The sequence below is a fragment of the Bos indicus genome, chromosome 13 (assembly GCF_029378745.1).
Source record: "Bos indicus isolate NIAB-ARS_2022 breed Sahiwal x Tharparkar chromosome 13, NIAB-ARS_B.indTharparkar_mat_pri_1.0, whole genome shotgun sequence".
Taxonomy (NCBI): domain Eukaryota; kingdom Metazoa; phylum Chordata; class Mammalia; order Artiodactyla; family Bovidae; genus Bos; species Bos indicus.
This window is the reverse complement of record NC_091772.1, coordinates 66,350,698-66,374,261: the sequence shown is the minus strand read 5'-3', so window position 1 is coordinate 66,374,261 and position 23,564 is coordinate 66,350,698. Positions and strand designations below refer to the sequence as shown.

At 55.7% G+C, this 23,564-nt stretch overlaps 1 protein-coding gene across 7 annotated transcripts in view; it reads right to left on the bottom strand.

The window, feature by feature from the left end:
- Positions 1–5,871: 5,871 nt before the first annotated feature.
- SRC (SRC proto-oncogene, non-receptor tyrosine kinase) overlaps positions 5,872–23,564 on the bottom strand; it is a 54,915-nt gene continuing 37,222 nt past the window's right edge. For 5 of the 7 annotated variants that reach the window (XM_070801644.1, XM_070801643.1, XM_070801642.1 and 2 more), the window contains 10 exons: positions 18,251–18,283; positions 17,297–17,395; positions 17,022–17,125; positions 15,033–15,182; positions 13,377–13,532; positions 11,105–11,284; positions 9,566–9,642; positions 8,690–8,843; positions 8,402–8,533; positions 5,872–8,099 (listed from right to left, as the gene is read on the bottom strand). In XM_070801644.1, the coding sequence (XP_070657745.1) occupies positions 7,891–8,099; positions 8,402–8,533; positions 8,690–8,843; positions 9,566–9,642; positions 11,105–11,284; positions 13,377–13,532; positions 15,033–15,182; positions 17,022–17,125; positions 17,297–17,395; positions 18,251–18,283 (1,294 nt within the window). In that variant the 3' untranslated portion in view covers positions 5,872–7,890. The remainder of the gene's footprint in view (positions 8,100–8,401; positions 8,534–8,689; positions 8,844–9,565; positions 9,643–11,104; positions 11,285–13,376; positions 13,533–15,032; positions 15,183–17,021; positions 17,126–17,296; positions 17,396–18,250; positions 18,284–23,564) is intronic. The other 2 variants (XM_070801647.1, XM_019972386.2) reach the window with 1 other exon arrangement.

Sequence of the window (23,564 nt, the reverse complement as noted above, 5' to 3'; positions counted from 1 at the left end):
ACACACATCACACATGACACACACCACACAGCACACACACATATACCACACCCTACAATACACATCACACATACCACACACCATACCACACACACCACACCCCACACACCTCACAAATACTACACCATACAACATATCACATGCTGAACTACATACACAAAACACGCATGACCCATACACACCACACAGGTGTGTGAACACATGAACAATTGCAGGAAGCCCAGAGAGAAGACAAGGTTTCGAGAAGTCCCAGAGAAGGGGGAAGGAGAGAGCAGGAGAGGAGCAGTGAGGGCAGGGTTCCAGGTGCCTCTCTCCCCTTCCTGGGGTCAGTCTGGAAGTCTGTCCAGCTCCCTCTCACTCACTCTCGGCCCCTCCCCACCCTCCCAGCACACAATCACACTCTCCAGGAAAGGGGCGAACCAGGGGCAGAGAAAAGAGGGGCTCGGTGACTGTCCTGCCCCCGGGAGCGCTTCCCCTTCCCGCATTCTCCTCCCTGGCTTCTGCACCTGCTGCCCCAGGGCCTCAATCAGCCCCCTCCTGGGGGGGAGGTGCACTCCGGGCCCTCTGTTCAAGCTCGGACCGGCTCTACTCTCCGCAGACAGTGGGCCTTTCTGCATCTGTTCTGCTCATCTGTCCTTCCGGACACTAAGTGCCTGGTCAACAGCTGCTCTGCAGCAGATTTTTCTCACCCCTGAACCCCAACCCCCAACCAGGATCAGGCACACAGTAGGGGCTCAGTGGCCATGTGTACAATGAAAGCTTACACACCTGAGTGACAGCAGAGCTGGAAGGCGTTAGGACGAATGTGGAAGGGAAAAGCCAAGGGTAGAAGAGGAGGGCAGAGGGAGGGAGAGCCCTGGGCGGGGGACGGAAAGATGTGGCAGGCACATCTGGAATAATCTAAAAGGAGGTACGGGGGTGGGGCGGAGCCCTGGAAGCTGGCGGGCAGTGGGTGAGGGGTGAAGCACTTGGTGGGTACAGGCTAATACACGCACGCGCGCACACACACACCCGGGCAGGGCAGCTGCTTCATGACAAGTGCTTTATGAAGAGCCTGAAGAGCCCAGGGAATGAAATGAAACACCCACCCCCAGCACTCAGCAAGAGAGGGGCTGCAGGGAGAGAGCCCACACTGGAAATTCAGTAAGCCTGCAGGTCCCGGAGGCAGGTGGCCTGGGGGATAGACAGGGAGCTAGACCCCTGCTCCCTGGCAGACACACAGATGCCAGGGCCACACATGTTTGTTGGGGGAATGAATAAATGAACAGGGGACCCCAGAGCAAAAGACAAACCTGTCAAGGTGAGAGAAATGGACAGAGAGCGACAGAGACTCAGGGGGCGGGGGTGCGAAATATACTATGGGGCTTTGATGCTCTCATATGGAAGTCAGGGGCAGACCTCAGGGGGCAGGGCGGAACCCATAAGATCCAGAGAGGGTAGAAGGTGCAGAGGACATAGAGCATGCCAGCAACAGCTTTTGCCCAGGGTCAGCACAGAGAGGGCACTCAGTACATCTACAGCCCACAATACCTTTAGGGGCCCATGAAAAATGTTTTAATTTCTTTCAAAATCAGGAGAAAAAATGAACTTTAACACAAAGAAAATGTTTTCATATATAATGTTAACATATTCCTCTTTATATAAATGTTGTAAAATACCATTTTTTTTTTGGTATCTTTATGGAGGAAAGGGCCCACGAAGGCAAAACTGACCAGGGCCCATGAGTCATCATGGAGCCCTAGTTGAGTGCCCAGCCTGGGATGGGGTAAAATGAGGCAAAGTCTAGGACAGACCCTACAGAAGGGAGTGCTGGAGCCAAGGGAACCCAGGGAAGGGGCAATCAGGAAGGAAGGAAAGATATGTCAGGCAATCGTGAGGAAGCTGAGGCTTCCTCCACCAGAGACAGGCTTCTTCTGAGTAGGGCCAGAAGTGGGAAGAGAAAATGAAAGACCAGGGCAGAGGGAGGCTGAGTGATCGCTGACTGGGGCCCAGGATCAGGGAGGGACCAGACAGGAGTGGAGTTGAATTTGGAGTGGAGGGTGCAGTGTCCTGGGGATGGTTGCCTGGGAAACCGTCAGGGAGGGAGGCCTAGAGATGGAGGCTGGAGGAAGCGTGGGGTTGAGTCGGGCCAGGATGGGGAGCAAGCAGAAAGTGACCCTTGAAACCAAGTCCTAGGAGCCCTGGGAAGAGGAAAGGGGGCAGGGGGAGGTTCATTCATACACACACACACACACACACACACACAGAGAACGACAAGAAAGGGAAGAAGAGAAAGACATTTAATAAATCTGCAGGGAGATGGAGGTGGGAGGTAGAGAAAGAGACCCACTGGCACAGAGACCCAGCCGCAGACACAAGGACACACACACACACACACACACACACGGGGACAGGACAATCAGAGAAAAAGATAGGCATTTAATGACACCTCAGCAAGGGGGAGGCAGGGCAACAAAGGCAGACACACAGACGGATGGACAGATGGGCAGAAGGCAGAATCCTGGGTCCCACTGGACATACTCTGAGGGAAGCACAGGTCTGGCAGTGGGTGGGAAGAGCCCCAGTGAGAGAGGGCTGGGGAGAGTGGGATGGACAGATGGACAGAGCTTCATCTCCCCTCCAGATCCCTCACCACCACACCACCCTCCACCTCCATCGCTCCATCTCTGTGTTTCTCTCCCTGCAGGTCTCTCTCTGCCTTCCTCTCTGCAAACCACAGCTTTCTGAAGACCCAGAGAGAAAAATGGGAAAAGAAGACAGAGATGGGAGAAAAAGACGAGGGACCTTGTGTGTGTCTCTGTATGTGTGTGTGTCCAACACAAGGTCTGGTTGGACTTTTAGGAGGGAGGGGATGAAAGGAGCAGATGAGCAAAAGGACCAACAGCAGATTGAGGGGCGGGGCACAGCCTGGAAGGATCAGGAACACACAAGCCTCATAACACACCACATACTGCACACATCACACACACACTGCACACACTAGAAGTGCCATTCGTGGGAAGGAGGTCAATGAAAACATGGAGAAAAAGAGGCAGCGCGTAGAGGGTGTGTGGAGCTGAGACAGATACACAGGGGAGTGCCTTTACTCCCAAGGCCGCCTAGCAGGACTGGGCCCAGGGTCCATCTTTAATGTAAGTTTTACATATGAATGTCTGAAAGAATCAAGAATCAAGCCCAAGAGCCCAGGTGACAGCCAGTAACAATAGGCCAAAGGATGAAGAGACAGAGAGAGAGACAAGGAGACACTGAAGCCAGTGGGTAGAGGACAAGCAACAGTCCCAGATGGACACACACCCAGAACCATGTTCCACCCTCTCTAGGTGGTGGGAAGGGGTACATAGCACAAATTACCGTGTTGTTGTTGTTTTTCTGCCACATGGCAAGCAGGATCTCAGGTCCCTGACCAGGGATGGAACCCATGCCCCCTGCAGTTGAAGAGCAGAGTCTTAACACTGGATCACCAGGGAAGTCCCAATTACCACCTTTTATTGTATGTGCTTTTCTGTATCTTTCCTACCCTGCTGTAAGGAATGTTTTGTGTTTGTTTTTTTTTTGCAAACATCTTATTTTTCTCAAAAAGAAAAAAAAAATGCAAACCACTGAAACCTGGACGGGAAGGAGGAAGAGTGAGGAGGTCCCAGGGTCTCCGATCCCCTGGCGAGAGCTGGACTCTGAGGAGGGCGGCAGAGGAGGAGCCGGCAGCAGGGCGGGGAGACGGCGGCCAGCGGAGTGGGCGTCACGAGCCTTTTCACTGTCTCTCTCGAAGGGTAGAGAAAAAGCAAATTGAACAGAAGCCTAGAGTGAAAGTCAAAACCAGAGAAGGAACCAGCGATAGGTGGGAGAGACAGGCTGAGCCTCTGCCTCCCTTCCCTGAGCAGATGGCACCTCTGTGGGCCACATTTGGGTGCCTCAGCCAGAATTTCCCCAACCCTGTTTTCATTCTCTTGAGAGAGTTGTGTGAACCACTATGACAACCTCTGCAAGTTCCAGGGGCGTTAAAGAGAGCTTCCAGAGGTGACTTGTGGCCTCCGAGACATGTTTTGAAGGATGAATAGGAGTTTGCCAGGTGGCAGAGAGGCAAGAAAGGGCATTCTCAGTGGTGGAAACAGCCTGGACAGAGGCACCGGGTGGCGGGAGGGCTTGGGGAAGAAGCAGAGGCTTTGAGAGATTGGTTAAAAAAAAAAAATCTGAGACAGAAACACACACAGAGAGACTAGAAGAATAGAGATGGCCGTGAGGCACAGAGAAAAAGAGAAACTAGCAGCAGGGAGAGACAGACACATACAGACACACAGACAGACAATCAGGAGCGCACGGGGACACACAGAAAAACACGAAGAGAGCGTGGTGGTGTGGGGGGAGGGGGAGGGGCTAAGGAAGGAAAAGAAGCACAGAAAACTGTCAAGACAGCCAGAGAGAGAGCTGGAGAGACGAAGATAAAGAAACACAGGCCACTGAATCGCATGGAGAGAATAGGGGCTGGGTCTTCTCCAGGGTTCAACCCTCCGCCCTGCGCCGAGCTGCGCAGGCGCACTCCCGACCCTCATCCCGCTGAGGATGCCGAGGACAGGCGCTTTGTCCCCGCCAGGGGCTGGGGCGCATCCCAGGCTGATCGCATGTGTCCCTGCACCCCGCCCCGCCAACCGTGTGTGTGGGCCCTGGCCAAGCGGCTGGCATTCTGTGCACGTCCTGAGCCCACAAGCATCCATGTGAACACACACGATGCACAGTGCAGACAAGAGAAGCCCCGTCATTCAATTCGGGGTCCTGGCCCCAGTAGCCCACAGATTGAGGCAGAACCTCCTGAAGTGGTATCCACGCAGTACTCACAAATCACATCCTCACAGCTGGAAAAAAGCAGGTTCACACATTTGCGCACACAACCCCAGGAGCCCAGACTCACAGGCCACCTGGACACATGTCCACACACCACCACAGGCGTTCATGAGCACACAGGCCCACAGGTGTACCCACGTGAGCACAAAGACACTCCCAGGAGCGCACACTCACTCCCATGCTCCTACCTCTGCTTCCAAGACACATGCACACCCATGGAATCTCCAGATGTCCATTCAGATCTGGACATTGTGGTGTTTGGCTTGTGAACATAACAGCAAACAGAGAAACATCCCAATTTTGAAATCTGTTTTTAATTAAACAGATTAAACAGTGTCATTAGGCCAGAGGTAACTCACATGGATAGGTGTGTGATCTGATAAAAAATACATTTCTTCCTATAGACTGTTGCAAATGAATTTCCCGGGGCCGTGTGCCCTGGTGGAGGGGACAAGGGAACAAAGGAGGAGTCTTTGGAGTTTTCTCCAGAATACCCAGGGCTTTTGCTGACCCAGTCTCACCACCCCCACCCTCCCAGGCACTCCTGGGAAACACACAGCACACACACAGCCACAGCTCCCCCTGGGGACATCCACAACTCCACAAGGGCATGACAGCCCCATAGGGCCCCGAGTGTCAACTGCCACCATCCACCCAGGGCATGCTACTGCTACTGCTAAGTCACTTCAGTCGTGTCTGACCCTGTGCGACCCAATAGACAGTAGCCAACCGGGCTCCCCCGTCCCTGGGATTCATCTGAGTCCTCAACTGCTCACACTTGGAGAGTCCTGGGCTTCACCCAGACACAAGCAAGGTTGCTGCCAGGCATGGTCACTCCCCAAACACAGGAACAGATGTTCACACACAGCCACACTCCAGAGGTCTCCAATCTGATTATGTCCCTCCCTGACCTGAAGCCGTCCAGCCACCGGTGCTGCCTGCACAAAGGCTCCTCTGACACAGCCTGTCCTCCCATCCCACCCCCTGTCACGCTCCAGCACACAAGAGATACTCAAGAAACCACTGGCCAAACTCTGAGGTCTGTTTGTGTTTAATCAGACAATATGCAAAGTATTTACAACCAATTCCAAATTCCCCCCTCCCCCACCCCAGGCCTGGGCCATGGAATGCGGGACCCCCTGGCCCTGCCCAGAGCCGGGGGTCCCCTAGGCCTCTGCATAGTCATCTGAAATCTACAAAACACTGTTCGCTTAAAAAAAAAAAAAAAAAAAAAGGACAGTATTAGGATACCTTATACAAAGGGCGCTGGGCAGTTGGAAGGGGATTTGAGAGCACGCTGGAGTGAACCCAGATTTTGACTGGGACAGACAGGAGAAGACTTGGGTAATACACATGTATGAAAGGAAAAATTGAAATTTCATAGGCAGGCACCACTTGGCCTCCTTCCCCACTGGCAGGGCCTGGCTGGCTCAAGAACCCCTGGCAGCAGGAACGTTATTGCTATGATGAGGGGCAGGGGGTGAAATGTACATGGCTGGGGGACAGAGTAGGGGACATTTTTACATGTTAAATATGGACACACATGGAGGAGGAACACACACGTGTACACACACACATACACACACACAGGGGCCCTTGGCAGAATGCCTACAAAACTGTCAGCTGCCCCATTTAAGAAGGGCAGGATGAGGCCCAGGGAGAAGCCACCACATAGCCCAAGGGCCAAAACACGGTCTCTTGATGCCACGGGCTGGACTCACCACGTGATGCCAGGCCATAAGGTCTGGACAGGAGTGGAGTAGTTGCAGAGGCCATGGCCACATATGGAGGCAGACACTGAAGCCCAGAGAAGCAGCAGGGGCTGCCTGAGGTCACACAGCCAGTCCTGGTATGTGGCAATAGACAATCTGTCCTCTCTCACCCCAGCCTACGCACTCCCTCCCCTACTCGTGAGTTAAGGGTGCCAACTTGGAGAGGAGAGCAGGGGCCAGGCATTGAAACAACACAGGACAAACTGGGGGAAGGAGGACCTGGGGTTCCGTCCTGAGGCCAGGGTCTCACAAACACTTGGATCTTCCTTCTACTTCTGCTTGATTGCCTCCAGAGCCTGTGAGCTCCTTTTCATGATTGGCTAGCGCCAAAGATAAAAAACCACCCACATTCTGATTAAAACCTGCTTCCCTATCCTTATACCCTTCATTTCTAGCTCAGCCCCACATCCACCTCCACTTTCTCCCCCGACAATAGCCCCACTGAGCGAGCAGTGGCAACAGGACTCTGTCTGCTATCTCTGAGCCATTCTCAGGCCCCTTGTCCCCTGGGCTACCCCAGTCTGTCCACAATGCCTCCAAGGACAATTGCAATGGTTCCTGAGGAAGACAGAGGGAGCACCGGGTTCCAGTTCCACCTCAACCCTGAAGTGCTCTGCTGCCTCGGGCAAGTCACATCCTCTCTCTGGACTCAGTGTCCCCATAGGTAATACGAGGACAAGGAACTGATGATCTCTGAGGATTCCTCAAGCCTAAGAAGGGCAGGGTTTGAGGACGGTGTCCAGCCCCACCCACGATCATCAAGTCAGGCTAGGCCTCACCAGCCTGGGAGCCACCAGCAGAGAGGGCTGGACCCAGGAGCCTTCCGCAAACAGGCGATTCAGAAACGGACGGATGGGCCAGGGCGGCAGGCAGGCCGGGGGCCAGGGGCCCATCACTCCTCTTTGGAAAGGCTCTTTGGCCAGCTCTGCAGACAGACCTGGGGTGGCGTGGAACTGGCAAGGAGCCAGTGCACGGGGTGGGCTGAGACTAAGAAAAGGGCACCCTCAGCCTCAGCCTTTCTTCCCAGGGTCTCCCGCTGAGACATCCAGAGCTCCAAGAGAGAACGCAGGGAGGGGGCGTGTTTGTGGGCGGAGCCAGGACAGCAGCCTTAGGCCCCGCCGCCATGGCGCCCCCAAGCCCCGCCCCACCACGGAAGAGGGCGGGGCCTCGTCACTGGCAATTCCACGGAACGCGGGCAGGCAGAGGCAGGCAAGACCCCGCATCAGGGGCCACCCCGCCCAGGATCCAAGCCGAGAAGGCAGTCTGGCCCGGTAGCCCCGCCCTATAGGTTCTCTCCGGGCTGGTACTGGGGCTCGGTGGACGTGAAATAGTCCTCCAGGAAGGCCTGCAGGTACTCGAAGGTGGGCCGTTCCTCCGGGTCCTTCCGCCAGCACTGGCACATCAGGTCATGCAATGACTCGGGACACTCAGGAGGGCAGGGCATCCGGTAGCCCCGCTCCACCTGGTCCAGCACCTCCCGGTTCACCATCCCTGCGGGCAGAGGGAGGCGTGAGGCGCTAGGGGAGGCAAGTGGAGCAGAGGGACGTTGATGGGGACAACAAAGAGGGGTTCCTGCTTAGGGGCAGGGTGGCTGTGACCATAGGTAAGGCCCTCCCCAAGCCTGGGAGCCCTGAACAATGACAGAGCCTAGGATCAGAGGGTCACCTCCTTGTTATGCAGACGGGGAAACTGAAGCCCAGGAGGGGCTTTTACATGCCCAAGATCTCCTGAGCAGGGGGGTCACCAGGGCAGGGGCAGAAGGACTAAAGATGGGCGGCGGGGAGTTCTCTTACCAGGGTAGGGCACCCGTCCCTTTGTTGTGAGCTCCGTCAGCAGGATCCCAAAGGACCACACGTCTGATTTGATGGTGAACCGGCCATAGAGGGCAGCTTCCGGAGCTGTCCACTTGATGGGGAATTTGGCACCTGTAGGAACAAGAACGGTCGGGGGAGCTCAGGAGAACATCACTACCTCTCTGTCGGGCACCATTCTGGTCCCCACTTGACAGAGGAAGAAACTGAGGCTCAGAGGAGGGGTGTGACTCCCAACGGCCACATAGCATCGGCTGGGAGCCTGCCCACCTTGCCGGGCTGTGTATTCGTTGTCTTCAATGAGTCGAGCCAGCCCGAAGTCAGCCACTTTGCATACGAGGCTCTCTCCAACCAGGATGTTGGCAGCCCGGAGGTCTCGGTGGACATAGTTCATCCGTTCCACATAAGCCATGCCTGAGGCGATCTGCAGGCAGAACCCGGGAGTCTGATTCAGAGGCCACCCTGTGCCCTTCCCAGATCACAGGGCACATCCCCAGGGATGGGGTCATCCCCAGGAGTGGACAACCAACCAAATGCCCTGCCCTTCCCAGTTTTTCAGGCAATGAAACCAGTTTACAGTAAACCCTGTTGGCACAAAAAGCGGAACCAGTGCCTGGCCTAAGGAGGGAGCATAGGACAAAGGGGAGGCACAAGACAAGATGCAACCAGGGAAGTGGGATGACCATGAAAAAGAGACCCCAGACGCTCCCAGAGACACAGATGAGAACCAGATCCTGCCAGTTGTCCCAAGTTCCCTTTCTGAGCCTCAGTTTTCTCATCTGTCAAATGGAATAATAGCCATCCTACCTCCTCTGATTAAGTGGCTGTTGAGCACTGCCTGCAACAAGCAAGTACTAATACACGTTTGTTGAGTGTACTGACACTTGACAGAGAAGAAAACTGAGGTCTGAGGTCCCATAGCAAGTCAGTGACTCCTGATGCCCAGGTAAGGGCTCTTTCTTCTGCCCAGAACCACCACTCACAGCATCTGTAAGTGGTCCCAGTAATACATAGGATGAGATCAGTGAGGGTGGGGGCAATCAAGGCAAGTTTCTTGGAGAGGGCACTCAAGAGGCCAGATGTGGCAGAGCCAGGTGGGCGGGAGAGCTCAAGGCCAGATGTAGGAGGTGGGAGGGGCTGACTCACCTGTGCAGCCATGTCCACCAGCTGAGGCAGCCGCAGGTACTTGCCTGTCTCCCCCTTGAGAAAGTCCAGCAAACTCCCTGGGCAGAGAGAAAGCAGCTCTAGCTCCCACTCTGTCCTCCCTGAGCCAGGAAGCAGTGATTCCCAGATCTTGTCCACTGGGGCAAGCCAGTCTTGCTTTAACCATACAGCAGATTTTATGTAAACCTATCTCTGAATAAAGTCTGTGTTTGTCACTCAAAAGGCAAGCAGGATGGGAAACAACCAAACGTTCACCTCTAGGAGAACAGAACTGTTGTACAGCCATACTATAATGGCACAGCTATACTATAATGGAATACTACTAAGCAATCAAAAAGGAAGAAACTACCGATAATACACAAGAAAGAAAACCCGTGGATGTAAAAGATTTCATATATGAAGTTCTAGAAGAAAGAAATCTATGAAGACAGAAAGCACATCAGCGGCTGTATGGGTTTGGGACTGTAGCATACTATCTGCAAAGGAATACAAAGGTGTTTTCTGGGGTGATGGAGATATTTATCTCAACTATGCTAAGAGATACACAGCATATCCATTCATTAAAACTCACTGAACTGTACATTTTAAATGGGTGTTTTTTTTCCAAAGGTTTTTTTTAACGTGGACTATTTTTAAAATCTTTATTGAATTTATTACAATATTGCTTCTGTTTTATGTTTTGGTTTTTTGGCCATGAGGCATGTGGGATTTTAGCTCCCTGACAAGGGATCGAACCTACATGTTCTGCATTGGAAGGCAAAGTCTTACCCACTGAACCACCAGGGTGTATTTTATCATATGTAAGTTATACCTCCAAAAGTGGAATTTTGAAAAATAATTATTTTCAAAACTAAGTAAAAGTCAAGCCAGGAACTTGACCCAGGTGTGGCTCAGCTTGGAGGATTCAGGGAATTTTCCTTCCAGCCCTAGAAATGGCAAACAGCTTTACAAAAGCAGCAGACAGGGGGACACTGATGCATTGTGGGACATCACTAAAAACAAAATGAACCGAGAAAGGCAACCTGCAGTTTAATGTTCCATGGATGTGGGAAGTTGATTCTTTTCATGCATTTCACCTTTAAAGGCATGCACTCTAACTCACAGACCTAGAAAACGAACTTATGGTTGCTGGGGGAGAGGGACAGTTAGGGACTTTGGGAAGGACATGTACACACTGCTATATTTTAGATGGATAACCGACAAAGACCTATTGGATAGAACAGGGTACTCTGCTCAATGTTATGTGCCAGCCTGGAACCAGGTGAATGGGAGAGCTCAAGGGAGGGAGGCCCGGGGCAGAAGGGATACATGCATACGTATGACTGAATCTCTTTGCCTTTCACCTGAAACTGTCACAACATTGCTCATCCCCAACACAAAATGTTTTTGATGTTATAAATAAATAAATAAAAATTTTAAAAAATAAAGGCACACACTCATTCTAGATGTGGTGGGAAGTGAAGCGCGTCCCACCTGCCCTGTTGCAAGGACCCCCACCAGGGCCCTCCCGGCTTCCCTCACCCTTGCTCATGTACTCCGTGACAATGTAGATGGGCTCTTCGGACACCACGGCGTACAGCTGCACGAGTTTTTCATGCCTCAGTTTCTTCATAACCTGGGCCTCCTGCAGGAAGGCCTCCGGAGACATCGTACCAGGCTTCAGGGTTTTGATGGCCACCCTGGTGGTGCCGTTCCAGGTACCTGTGTGGACAGGTGTGCAGGTTGCCTCAGGGGAGGACCCCCATTCCCATCTCACAGGGATGCAGGATCTGCCTGTCTGGGTACCAATGTCAGCTCTGACCTCCCAGGCCAGGTGACAAGCCCAGCCTCTTTCTGAGCCTCAGTGTCACCATCAGCAAAATGGGCAGAACACTCCTCACAGGGCACGCTCAAGAAACAGTAGCTGTTCTTAGGACTCTTATGATTAGAAATGTCCCCAAAAGCAGCACATTCGTCAATTCAACTGCCCTCCTCGGGGTGGTCATGTTCCTTCTGGGTGACACACTGAAAGGTGGCCTAGGTGTTCACAGCTGGTGCGTGTGCACTGGTGGGGGATGGGGGTGAGACAGAGCTGGCCTCAGAACAAGGCCCCAGAACAAGAAGCTGTCTCAAGCCACACTCGCCAAAAATTAATTAAAGCCTTACACCAAGTACAAAGACTCAGAGGTCAGACTGGCAGGAGTTTGGCTCCCACCTCTGCCCACTGTCAGCAGTGAGACCACAGGTGAGTCAGTGCCCCTCTAAACCTCGATTTTCTCATCTGGAAAATGGGGATGCTATAATCCATCTATGGGGCTGCCAGGGCTGCTAAGCCCACTGGGAGCACCCAGTTAACAGCTGCAGCTGTCATTTTATTATCTGGTTTTTCAAACTGTGATGCCTCGGGGAAAGCTATGTTTTAAACCAGTGTGTTTAATCCCTGTTTGGTCCCAGCCAGGCCTGAGGATCCTTTGATGAGTGGCCTTGGCCCATGCCTCACTATCTCTGGGCCTCCATCTGTGGGTTGGGGCTCAGGCCCATGTCTGCAGTCCTCCAGCACAGGCCCTCTGGAGATATGTACCAGGCTCTTCATAAGTCTGTCTGGATCATCCAGGGAGGAGCGAGAGCCTCCTCCACTGATTTCACCGCACAGCTAAACCAGGAATGAGTTTTGCAGCCACCAGAATGGCGGATGCTATCTCCGTTTTGCTCGGGTTCTCTTTTTTTAAGATTTATTTATGCATTTGACCACTAGATCTTAGTTTTGGCACACGGGATCTTTGATATTTGTTGAAGCATGTGAACTCTTAGTTGTGGCTTGCGGGATCTAGTTACCTGACTAAGGACTGAACCTGGGCCCATGCATTGGGAGCATGGAATCTCAGCCACTGGACTGCCAGGGAAGTCCCATCAGTTCCTCTCTTTGTGCGTGTGCTTTGCATCTCCATCCCCTCTCCCCAGCTCAAAGCCAGCAGCTCCTCTTTCCTGACCTGGCCTGACCTCCAGCCTGTAGGCCCCTGTCCCTGCATTGAGCCTCCCAGGAAGCCCCTCTGCTCTCCTCCATCATCTCTTCCTCATGGGAAGGAAGTGGAGGCAGTGATACACCAGAGCTCAGATGGAACCGCCTTGAAAACTGCACACGGTCATCTCCCCATGGGATATGCGGGCTCACAACAGCCAGGCCTCCCTCACCACAACCTCTGCGACACGTGTCCGCAGAGACCAGTCAGCAGAAGGGGGCCTGGGTTTTGTCAGGGCTGCACGGCGTTTGTTTTCAAGGACAGTTTGGCCATTTCTCCAGAGTGAAACAGGAGATCGTTAACAGGCCAGGAACCCTCTAGACTGCACCTCCCGGAGCTCCATCTAGGAGCTGAGGTTTCTCTTCCCACGGCTGAAGTTAACGTGGGGACACGTGTAGGGCAAGCATTCTCTCAATCCCCCAGGGGGTCCTATTACCCCCCGCCCCCGCCAGCCCCATTTTACAGGTGGGAAGATCAAGGCTCAGAGGGAAGCCACCCGGCCCAGACCACAGGGCATGTCACTGGGGAATCACGATGCCCAGCCCCAAGCAGTTCTCAGAAAACGGGTACCACGGCAGCTGGAGGCATGGCTTGCTGGGGCCCTAGCTTGCTACTGCCCACCACTGGAGGAGTTCCACGTTGAGAGTAGGACCCACAGTTCACAGAGGTTATAAGATCATGGAAGCAAAGGTTGGGGGACTCATGGGGCCTGGAGAAGCCACATGGGACAGACATCTGCCTGGTTTTCAAAGGGGGACAAAGCAGGGGCGGGAGAGCCGGGGGCATGGCCTTACCCATCCACACCTCTCCGAAGCAGCCCTGGCCCAGCTTGACCTCCAGCCGCAGCGACTCCCGGGGGATCTCCCAGGCATCTTTGGCCAAGCCTTGAGTCTGCGGCTTGGACGTGGGGCACACAGTGGTGAGGCGGTGGCAGAGGCCGTCAGCGTGTTCTGAAGACAGAGACAGGGCAATGGAGTTCAGGCCTGGCATCCACGCAGGGTCACCGTGTCCCACGGTGTGTGTGTGTGTGTGTGTGTGCGTAGACTCACACACTGCATGCACACAGGCTTCAGGGCCACACAGGACACCCTCAAGGCCAGGCGTCCATACCTGTGTGTATGCACTGCCCCCAACACGGGCCCACAGTGCCTCATGCATCTGCTCCCCGAGTCATTCGTTCATTCATCTGACTTTAAGGGGGTGCCAGGGAGCCAGTGGAAGCCTGCCCTCATGGAGCCCCCAGTCCAGGGGGGCACCCAACTTTCCCATATCACCTCCCAGGACCACAAGTGTGACAGAGGAGAGCTGTACATGCAATAGCAGGTGGGTTGGGTGGAATTCTGGGAGGCTTCCTGGAAGAGGTGGCACCTGGGCTTGTATTTGCAGGAGGGTGAGTGGTCAACTAGGGAACAGCCCTCTGGGTAGAGGGCACACTGCCTCATCCATGTGCAAAGGCCCTGAGGCAGGAACAAGCCAGTGGGTTGGAGGAGCTGAACGGAGGTCGAGGTGGGTGGGGAGGGCTGCCAAGGAGTGAGTAGGGGAAGGAGGGCCCCACGTAAGGCATGGAGGCCAGTTGGGTTTAGACCACCCAAAACCTGACGCCACATGGGGGTCTTTCTCCTAAAATTCCAAGGTAACCAACCCCTGGAGGGTTTTGATCTGGGGGAACCGGGTTCAGAATAAATACAGCGGTGGCCAAAGGGATGGAGGTGGACAGCGGCAGATCCTTGAGGAGTCAGGAGGCTCAGCTGACAGAGGAGAAGGGGCTGGCGCTCTCAGGAAAGGCCACACGTGAAGGCTGTGGCCACATGCCAGACACCCAGGTCCCCACAGGACTGTCCCATGGGAGCACACAGGCCAGGACACCACTGGAGTCCACCCAGGCAGCCCGGACATCCAGACGGACTGGCCACAGCCTTGCACACATGGCCTAACCCGCGCCCACAACCTGCGCCTGTGAGCTCCCCGCCTGCCACTCGCTCTCCCCCTCTCTGCTGCGATCAATCTAGACGCCCCCTCGTCTCCTGGTAACCGGTTCTAACCGGTCCTAAGGCTGCAGGGACAAATGACACCGGTCTATGCCCCCCTCCTTCCCGGCTCACTTCTCCAGACAGCCCCCTCCTCATCAGGCAGCTTCGGAGGAGGAGGACGGAGGGGTGGGAGGGGGTGGGGAAGGCAGAGGGAAACCAGGGAGGAGGGCATGGGAGGAGGGGAGTGGGAAAAGGGGCACAGGAGGAGGGGAGTGGGAGGAGGGCGAAAAGGGGAAAGGAAGAAGCAGGAGGGGAACAGGAGCTTTCATCCTCAGGGTGACAGGAGTCCTGGACCTGGTTGGCTCCAAAGCCCCCAGCTCAGGGTCTGCAGTATGGATGGAGACCCCCACCTCCCAGCCGCTCCCGGGCCCTTCCCTCCCCTGCGCCCAGCTGGCAGCCCGGAGGCCGGCCGGCACTCACTGGAGTAGTAGGCCACCAGCTGCTGCAGGCTGTTGAACTGGGTGCGGGAGGTGATGTAGAAGCCTCCGCTGTCCAGCTTGCGGATTTTGTAGTGCTTCACGTTGAGGCCCTTGGCGTTGTCGAAGTCAGACACCGAGAGGCAGTAGGCGCCTGCAGGACAGGCCGGAGAGGGGCTGTGACCACCACGCTCGCTCGCCCATGGCCGCGGCGCTGAGCACACCTACCCAACACGGGACAGAAGGCAGGCACAGACGGAGCCAGGTCTGGTCCAGCCTGTCTCTGAGCACCCAGCGCCTGGGCGGCCACTGGGGCAGAATCAAGTGACAAAGGGCACGTGACTCAGGAATCTTTCCATGCACCTTTGACCTGTGAAGCCCAGATGTGCATCCCAGCTCTGTGACCTAAGCAAGTGACTTGCCCTCTCTGGGCCTTAGTTTCCTCCTCTGCACAAGCAGGCTACTCCCCAGGCAGCTGGGCAGATTCAGTGAGACCACATATAAGAAGGCCGGGTACACAATAGGCGCTCAGTAAATGTTTGTGGGGAGCCTCATAGGAATAGCCCCAGGTAGCTGTGTGTCCCTGGCCTAACTGCCTCTCTTCTCTGGGTCTGCCCACTGTAGTGGTGTCCAGGCCCCGCCCCTCCCTGAAGACTCCAGGCTTAGGCAGGAGCCGGTGGTTGGCTAAGGCCGGGCTGCCCTGGGCAGGAGACCACATACTGGGCGTGGCCTGAAGGGCGCCAAGGCTCAGCTGGGCCAGTCCGGGTGGCCCCTCCCTGTTGCCCTGGAGCCTAGAAAAGCTTTGGGCTTGAAAAGTTTCCTTCTGCCCAACAGGCCTGTTAACCTGAGCCCAAGAGATGCCTGGGGTGGCATCAGGGAAAAAGGCTGAGCGCCAGAGGTGGGGGAGAAGGCTTCAGTGGCCAGAGAAAGCGCTTCTAAGTAAACAGCATACAGGCATCATTCTAGAAGCCCAGGCCCCTCAGCCCCCACAACCTCTGGACAATCCTCAGGTGGGGTTTACAATATCCAGTGTCAAAAAGGGAAAATGAGGCTCAGAGAGGCAGCTAGCTTCGGGTCACCCACCCAGCAATTCAGACACACACAGAACCTGTGGCTGGGTCTCTAAAGCCTGCACTGGACAACCATGACTTTCTGCAGATGGCCCAGGCCATGTGCTATAGAAGCCACAGCACTAAATCTAAAGCCAAGCCCTGACCACGTGTGCACACACCACAAACATGCCTGTGTCCGGTGGCCATATGCTCACACAGGCTCACGCTCTCCAGGCCCCCAGGCACAAGGACAAACCCACAACAATTCACTCCCACACAGCATTACACAGACAACACCACCCCAGGTGCACACACACACACGCCTGGACCCACATGGCAGGCACAGCCACATGACTGCTCATAAATGCACACACGTGACATGGACACTCTGCTTTCCCATCTCCCACTGAGCCCCAGGCCCACAGGAGCAGGAGCTTCGTCGCCATGGTGATGGAGTCTGCAACCCACTTGCAGAGGGGCTAGAGAGAAAGGGGGTGATCATTCTCTGGCAGAGGGGAAGGACAGGAGAGAAACAGAGGCCAAGACTACTGGGAGAAGGGCAAAGCCAGGTCCCAGTACCCAGTCCAGCCCCTGAGGCCCCTGGGGAGAGGGAAGAGAGAGGGCCATTGCATCAGCACCCTCCTTGGGAACAGCCTTTGGCTTTTTGACCCTCAGGCCTCCTGATAATGTGTGTCCATTCCTTATCTGAGCAACCTGAGGCCAGAGAGACTGGCCTCTTTTGTTGCACCTTTTGCGGCATCTTTTGCTCACCCCAGATAATTCAGTGCTCTTCAAATGTACCTCCCTGCCGTTGATCCTGGCTTTTTCTCCAGCTGGAGGATTCTTCCCATCCCACTCCATATACCAAACTCCTATTCATTCCTCAATACCCAGCTCAAATAACCCACAAAAGGTTCAGTTCCCAGTAGAAGCACTCATACCTTTCGTGGTCTCGCTTTCTCGCACTAGGAAGGTCCCTCTTGGGTTCTCTGCATTGAGCAGTAACCGCTCTGACTCCCGTCTGGTGATCTTGCCAAAGTACCACCTGGGGCGGGAGGGAGGGGGATGGTGCTGGTGGTCCAGGATTCTGCCCACCCACCATGCCTCTTCCTGGGATGTGGCTGGGGCAGCCAGCCCCTCCACTCTAGCCCAGGAGAGAAGCTCTGAACCAGTAGCGATGATGGTGAGCAAGCAGGAGGCCAGAGTCAATACTCACTCTTCAGCCTGGATGGAGTCAGAGGGTGCCACGTAGTTGCTGGGGATGTAGCCCGTCTGTCCTGTGCTGAGCGAGTGGGCCAGCCACCAGTCTCCCTCTCTGAGCAGGGGGAGAGGGAGGGAGCAAAGGAGAAGGAAACCATCAGCAATGGGCCCCGGGGCGTGTGGTCTTCAGAGGTGCTATGCTGGGGGCTCGCGAGGCTGAGTGAGGTGCAGGGAACACGGAGATCAGGCCACTCACCCCTTGCCAAGCTGAGCTGGCCTGGGACTCCTCCCCTCCCTATCCCAGAAACCTCCTGGCCAAAGCTGACTCAGACGATGAGGCCTGAACTCACAGGGGCAGAGTCCTGAGACAGGAAGTGATCGGCTGCCCTGCAGATACCCCAAGCCATCTCAAGATGCCAAGCACCTGCCTTGGGATTTAGGGAGGGAGCTCCCTGTCTCTGGGGAGCAAACAAGTTGTAACAGGAGAAGCTTCCTGCCTGAGATGGATGGCGAATCAGACCTTCAAAACCTCCCCAAGCCCTGAGATTTTGAAGCCCAAGCCTGGGAAGTGGCGAGACCTGAGTGGAGGCAAAGGATGGTCCTTTTGGGGCTTGGTGACAATCCAGGCGCTCTCTGCAGAGCTGCCACTGCAGCTGGAGCAATGCTTGCCTTTGTCACAAATCACAGGTCACGCCCACCAGGCTCCATGACTGAAAACTACAGGCCTCCTCCTGCAGCCTACCCAGCTATGGGGAAACTGAGGCCAGAGGGGGCTGGGACTTGCCCAAAGTCACACAGCGAGTCATGTCAGAGGGAGCTGAAGTGGCAGAGCCCCAGTGCCCAGGGCCCTTCTACACTGATTTCCCCATGAGGCAGGGAGTGTGATGGGGACAGGGTGATGGGGCAGGAGAAGCCCCCAGCAGGGTGGGTCCCCTGGGTCTGGTGGGGAGCAGGGAAGGGGCAGAAGTACCTTTGCAGCCATCTGAATGTGAACCAGGTCTGGCTGGAGCGGGGGTCCAGAGACACAGAGGAGGGAGGAGAAAGCGAGAGCCCAACAGGAAAGAAGAGGCAGAGATGGGGGTGGTGAGAGAGAGAGAGAGGCAGAAAGAGCGAGGGAGAGAGCAGAGTGCCAGGCGGTGCTGGGGACAGGGGAGGGGGGACAAGGCGGCAGCCACAGGAGCCTCGCATCCAAAGCAATCAATGGAGGCAGGGAGAGGATTGATGGGAAGGGAGGGGAGGCTGATGGGAAGGGCTGCCTGGGAAATAGGGCCCAGCCCCCTCCAATTCCCACTGTACAGATGGGAAGACTGAGGCTAGAGACGCAAGGGCCTCTGCTCAAGGCCACACAGCCAGGCCCAGGTTCCTAACTCCCAGATGAGGAGGAATCCTTCCCTACAGGGAGCTGTAGAGCTGGATACCTTGCTGAGCTTCTCACCTCAAGGCTGCCTTTGACCTCATCACAACCCTGAGAAGACACACAGCCAATGGATGTGTCCCCTGCTGCCCATGATCGGGATCCAAAGAGAAAAAGGCCCTTGCCCACAGCCACAGTCTGGACTTGAACCTGGATCCCTGGCTCCAGGTTCTTCTGAGCTGCCCCACCTATGCTCTTCAGCCCATTTTGAAGATGGAGAAGTTGAGGCCAGGAGAGAGTGGGGCTGGGCGAGCTCTCCGAGAACAGATGAGTATAGGTGAGCATCCCAAAGTCAGCCAGGTGAGCCCAGGCTCGACCAGAGAGTATGAATCCCATCTGGATGGAGTGAGATTGGCGCTGTGGGGCTGACTCAGCTATACAATCATTGCACGCATGCACACTCAGGTGGGGGCACAGGCTCACATGGGAGTCTTGGCAGGAGACGGGGGGCCCCAGAGTAAGGTGGTGATGCCCACCTCAAGGAAAGAAGCCTGGAGGTGCCCCGGACCTCCATCTACCTCTCTGTGTGTACCCACAGTGGATGGGGGGGCCCCTCACTGTCTGTCCTATTTGACTCTCAAGACTGCCCTGCAAAAAAGGCAGGCCTCAGCCCCTAGATGAAGAAAAGGTGGCTCAGAGATGTCTAGGGGGCCAGCCCAAGGACACACAACACCCAGGATGGAATAACCCAGCACTTTCTTCGTAGAGTTGGTGAAAATGAGGCACAGAATGGGTAGAAACTTCCCCAAAGCTAGCGGAGATCTTCCAGCCCAAAGCCTTCACTTCAGCAAGGGGAAAACTAAGGCACAGAGAAGGGCGATGATTTGCCCAAAGACACACAGCGAATCCACAGCAGAGCAAGGGTGAGAACCTGGGCCCCTGTGTGCCCACAGCCAGTCTTGGCCGGCCCCCTGGACCCCTGTGCCCTCCCCAGGCCCCTCAGACTCAGAGACCCTCAGGGAAACCAGGGGAAGATGGAGGAGGAGGCAGCAGGGCTGGGGGCAGGGGACTGAGCCAAGGTCTAGGTCAGAGACTACGAAATGCGGCAGATTGACAAAGCAGAGTTTGCAAGCTGGCTGGCCTTGGGAGAGGCCCCAGCCACCTACTCACAATGGAAGGCTGGCAGCAGCATGTGCCCAGAGGCTGGCCAAGCACGGCCCCAGAAGCCCCTGAAGCGGGGGTTCAGCCCTGCTGACATTACCCAGACTGGCCCAGCTGAGCCTCCAGCTCCCCGACACCAGCCCATGTATGAGTCTGGGCTCACAGTCCAATTTGGGGGTTTTATTTCACAAGGACAGGGATGGAGGCGTGCGGAAAGCTCACTAAGGATCCACGGTCCAGCTTCAGCCTGGACCCAGCTCGAGAGGTTTCAAAGAGCCTGAGCGCCAGAGTCCAAGCATCCTGGCGCCAGCCCAGCTCAGCATTGCAGGCATGACCTTGGCCCTACCTCGGTTTCCTCATCTGCAGGATGGGGATACTCATGCCTCCCTCCGAGGATGTAAAATTGCAGCACTATGCCTGGCACACAGTAGGTGCTCAATGTGCATGAGCTGATAGTATCTTGGTTTGGCTAAAAAAAGAAAAAGAATGAAATCTGCAACTCTATGGTACCCCTCCCCACTCTCAACACGGCTTTAAAAACCAGCACGCAGCTCAGTTAGTCTCCAATAAGGATTTGCTGTGTGACTTTGGGCAAGTTCCTTACCCTCTCAGCACCTCTATAAAAAGGAGGTAATAGTCATAAAATCTCCCTTGCAGGCAAAGCGTGTAAATCAGTCAGCATCAAGCCAAGAAGTGGCTTGATCATCTGTGATGATCATCTGAGCCTCAGTGTGCCCACCTGTGAAATGGAAATATCAAGCCCCACCTTCCGCTGCCAACGGTCTGGAAGGTTCAAACCTGCCTCAGACGGCTGTGAGCTGGCTCTGCCGAGGGCCAGGGACTGCCCTCACAATGAGGGGCCCCATAGCTTCCCAGATCAGCCCGGTCTGGTGGGGACTCTGATCTGAGCTCAGAAGTGACAGTGGTGTTAACCTAACATGTTGAGCACACTTACTGCATCTCACACCTTTCCTGGGGCCTGGGTCCCATCAGATAGGGAGGAAGAAGGGAAGGAAGGGAATCACACATTCCCTGCCTGACCCCTCACCTTCCCTCACACGGCCAGAGAAGAAAGTACTGGACCAGGAGTCCCCGAACTACGATTTTACACCCCAAGTGCTGTCACTAGCTGTGTGACTTCAGGCTACTGACCTCACCTCTCTGAGCCTCAGGATCCTCTTTTTAGAGCCTAATCCTTGTGGCTAATTCAGGCAGGCATGTGGACTGGGAGGGTGGCAGCTTTGGAACCTGGGGAATTAGGACAGCTTGCATTGTTCTATTTAACTCATGTGGGCTGTTGGGACTGACCAGAGAAGCGATTTGGAGCTTGCAGGCGAGCCAGGGCAGCTGGGCACAGCTCAGACAGTCAAGTTTCCGAGCCTTGAGGCCTGGACCCCTGCTTGGTCCTCGGGGAGAGAGCAGGGTGAGGCCGAGGCAGATCGTGCGAGGAGGGCAGGAAGAGGTCCCTCGCCCCATGGTGGGGAGTGGAACCGAAGAGCCCAGGGCAAGGGGGCAGAGGTCAGTGCCCGCTGGAGAAGCTGCTGGAATAATCGGGGTGGGAGGAAACGGCAGTTTGGGAAGCACCCCAAAGTCAGACCCGAGGGGCTCTGGCTCCTAGAGAACCAGGACAGGGGCTTAGGGTGGTCACCCCTCAGATGGGCTTCCTCCGACCCAAGGCCACACAGCAGCCAGAGCTCTAGGTCCAGGACCACGTGGCATGGAGATCCAAGGAGCAGGGTCTCCAGGCAGCTACTGTGAGGACTCCAACCCAGCCAGCCCTGGCCCAGCCCCAACAGGCTCAGCTTCAAGCTCTCCCTCCCCGACTCCCAGCCCAGCCACAGGCTAGACTCAGAAAGTCCCTCACTCCTGCAGGGTGTGGGGTGGGTGCAGGGGGCTCACAATAATGGAGCTTAAGCAATAACGGTACAAGGACATGCGGGGTGTTCCCAGGGTGAGGTATGAAACCTCACGCGTGGGTAGCCTATCTTCCACTAAGGGAAGCAGGACAGGGATGCTTCCCTGTCCCATCCCCGATCCTGTTACCCCTCCTCTTCCTCTAATGCCAGCTCCCCACCAACTCCATCATCACCCGACTTCTGAGGCAGAGGAGCAGCTGAGTGCTGTGATATGAGGAAGGGCTCCCGATCCACCCCCACTTTCTAATCGGGGCACCTCACTGCCCCCCATGGGCTTCCCATGGACAGATCTCCATCACTTCCGGCCCTCCTGGCAGCCCATCCTGGAAGGCAGGAAGAAGGAAAGGAAGGGGCTGGCAAAGGACGAGTGAAAGAGGCAGGATCAAAGTTTCCAGAACTTTCCTCTGGCCACACCTTTGCTCAAGCTGTGAGTTCCCTAAGAAGCCCTTCCCATCGTTGCCAGTTGAGATCTCCCCAGCACTTCAAAGTCTCCTCCAGCCTGAGGCACCATCCCGCCCAGCTCGGGCCCCTCCCTCCTCCCAGCTCCTCTGCACCTGCACAGAGCCCCTCCTCCAAGGGCTCAGGGTCATGCCTACCTCCCCGCCGCCCAGCTCTGCCACTACTAGCTGTGTGACCTTGAGAAAGTCATTTCACCCCTCTGGGCCTCAGTTTCCTCATCTGTAAAATGGAGCCAACAAACATTTCCACTTCCCAGGGCTATGGTGCCTTTTAAATAAAACAACGCAACTGAAGCGGTCAGCGTGAGCACAGGCCCACAAGCAGGGCACAAGAAATGGTGCTCCAGTACCACCTGGGTACCCCCAGTGGGGTGAGGAACATGGGGTGGGGGGCCCCAAAATGTGGCAGGCACAAGAGCGGCCCTCAACAAGTTTCCAGTTTGGGGGTGGGCAGATGGAAACAGCTGGAACCAGGAGAGAACTAGAGTGGCATTGGGACTCAGACAGCAGGGGTTTGGGGGAGCTGGGAAAGGCCCCTCCCCTTGGGAGAACAGCTTAAAGAAGACAGAGAGCTGCTGCCCAAGTTCCAATCCTGGCTTTGCTACTTGGTGGCTGTGACCTTGGGCAAGGGCCTTTACATCTCTGAGCCTCAGTTTCCTCCTTCCATATGAGGAATCAATATGGCGATGGCCCCGCCCCCATCACTACAGCCCTGGCAGGCGGAACGGCAGCAGAGTAAAAGACGTGGGTAAAAATGCCTACCCCTCTTTCCCCCTTTGCCTCACAAGGAAGGCACTTCTGAGCTGGATCTTGAGGGATGAGTAGGAGTTTGCCAGACCAATGGGAGAAGGGGCCTTTCACGCAGAGGGAACAACATGCATAACAGCAGGCAGGCACGAACAAGCAAGAAATGACTGGAGACGGTGGGGATGTCCAACCTCCTTAGCCAGGCCTTCAGGGATGCTCCAGGATCAATCCCACTCTACCCTCTAGAACCTTCTCGCCCTTCCATAGCCCTGAAGGCATGTAAACCCCTCCAGCACTGCACCCTCCCAGGAGCTGCCCTTCTGTGAGGGGTGCTGGCATCTACCACCCCACTCCAGCACCTCTGCTTCACTGTGCTTCCTTTGAGGTCCTGCTTGAGTCTCCCAGCCCCTGGTCACCACCAGAGGTGGGCACACAGCGCGGCCCCCTAAAGACCAAGCTGACCCCAGCCCCGCCCTCCACCGGCCACGGGGCCCGGACTAGGGCCAGTCCCGCTATACTCTGGCCCCAGGAGGACGTGGCCTTCTCCACCCAGGCCTCCCTGGGCCCAGCGCTGGCCCTGCATGCAGCTGGCACTCGGGGGGAGCTGAGCGAGCAGGAGGTGGATGGGGAAGAGGTGTGACGGGGAGT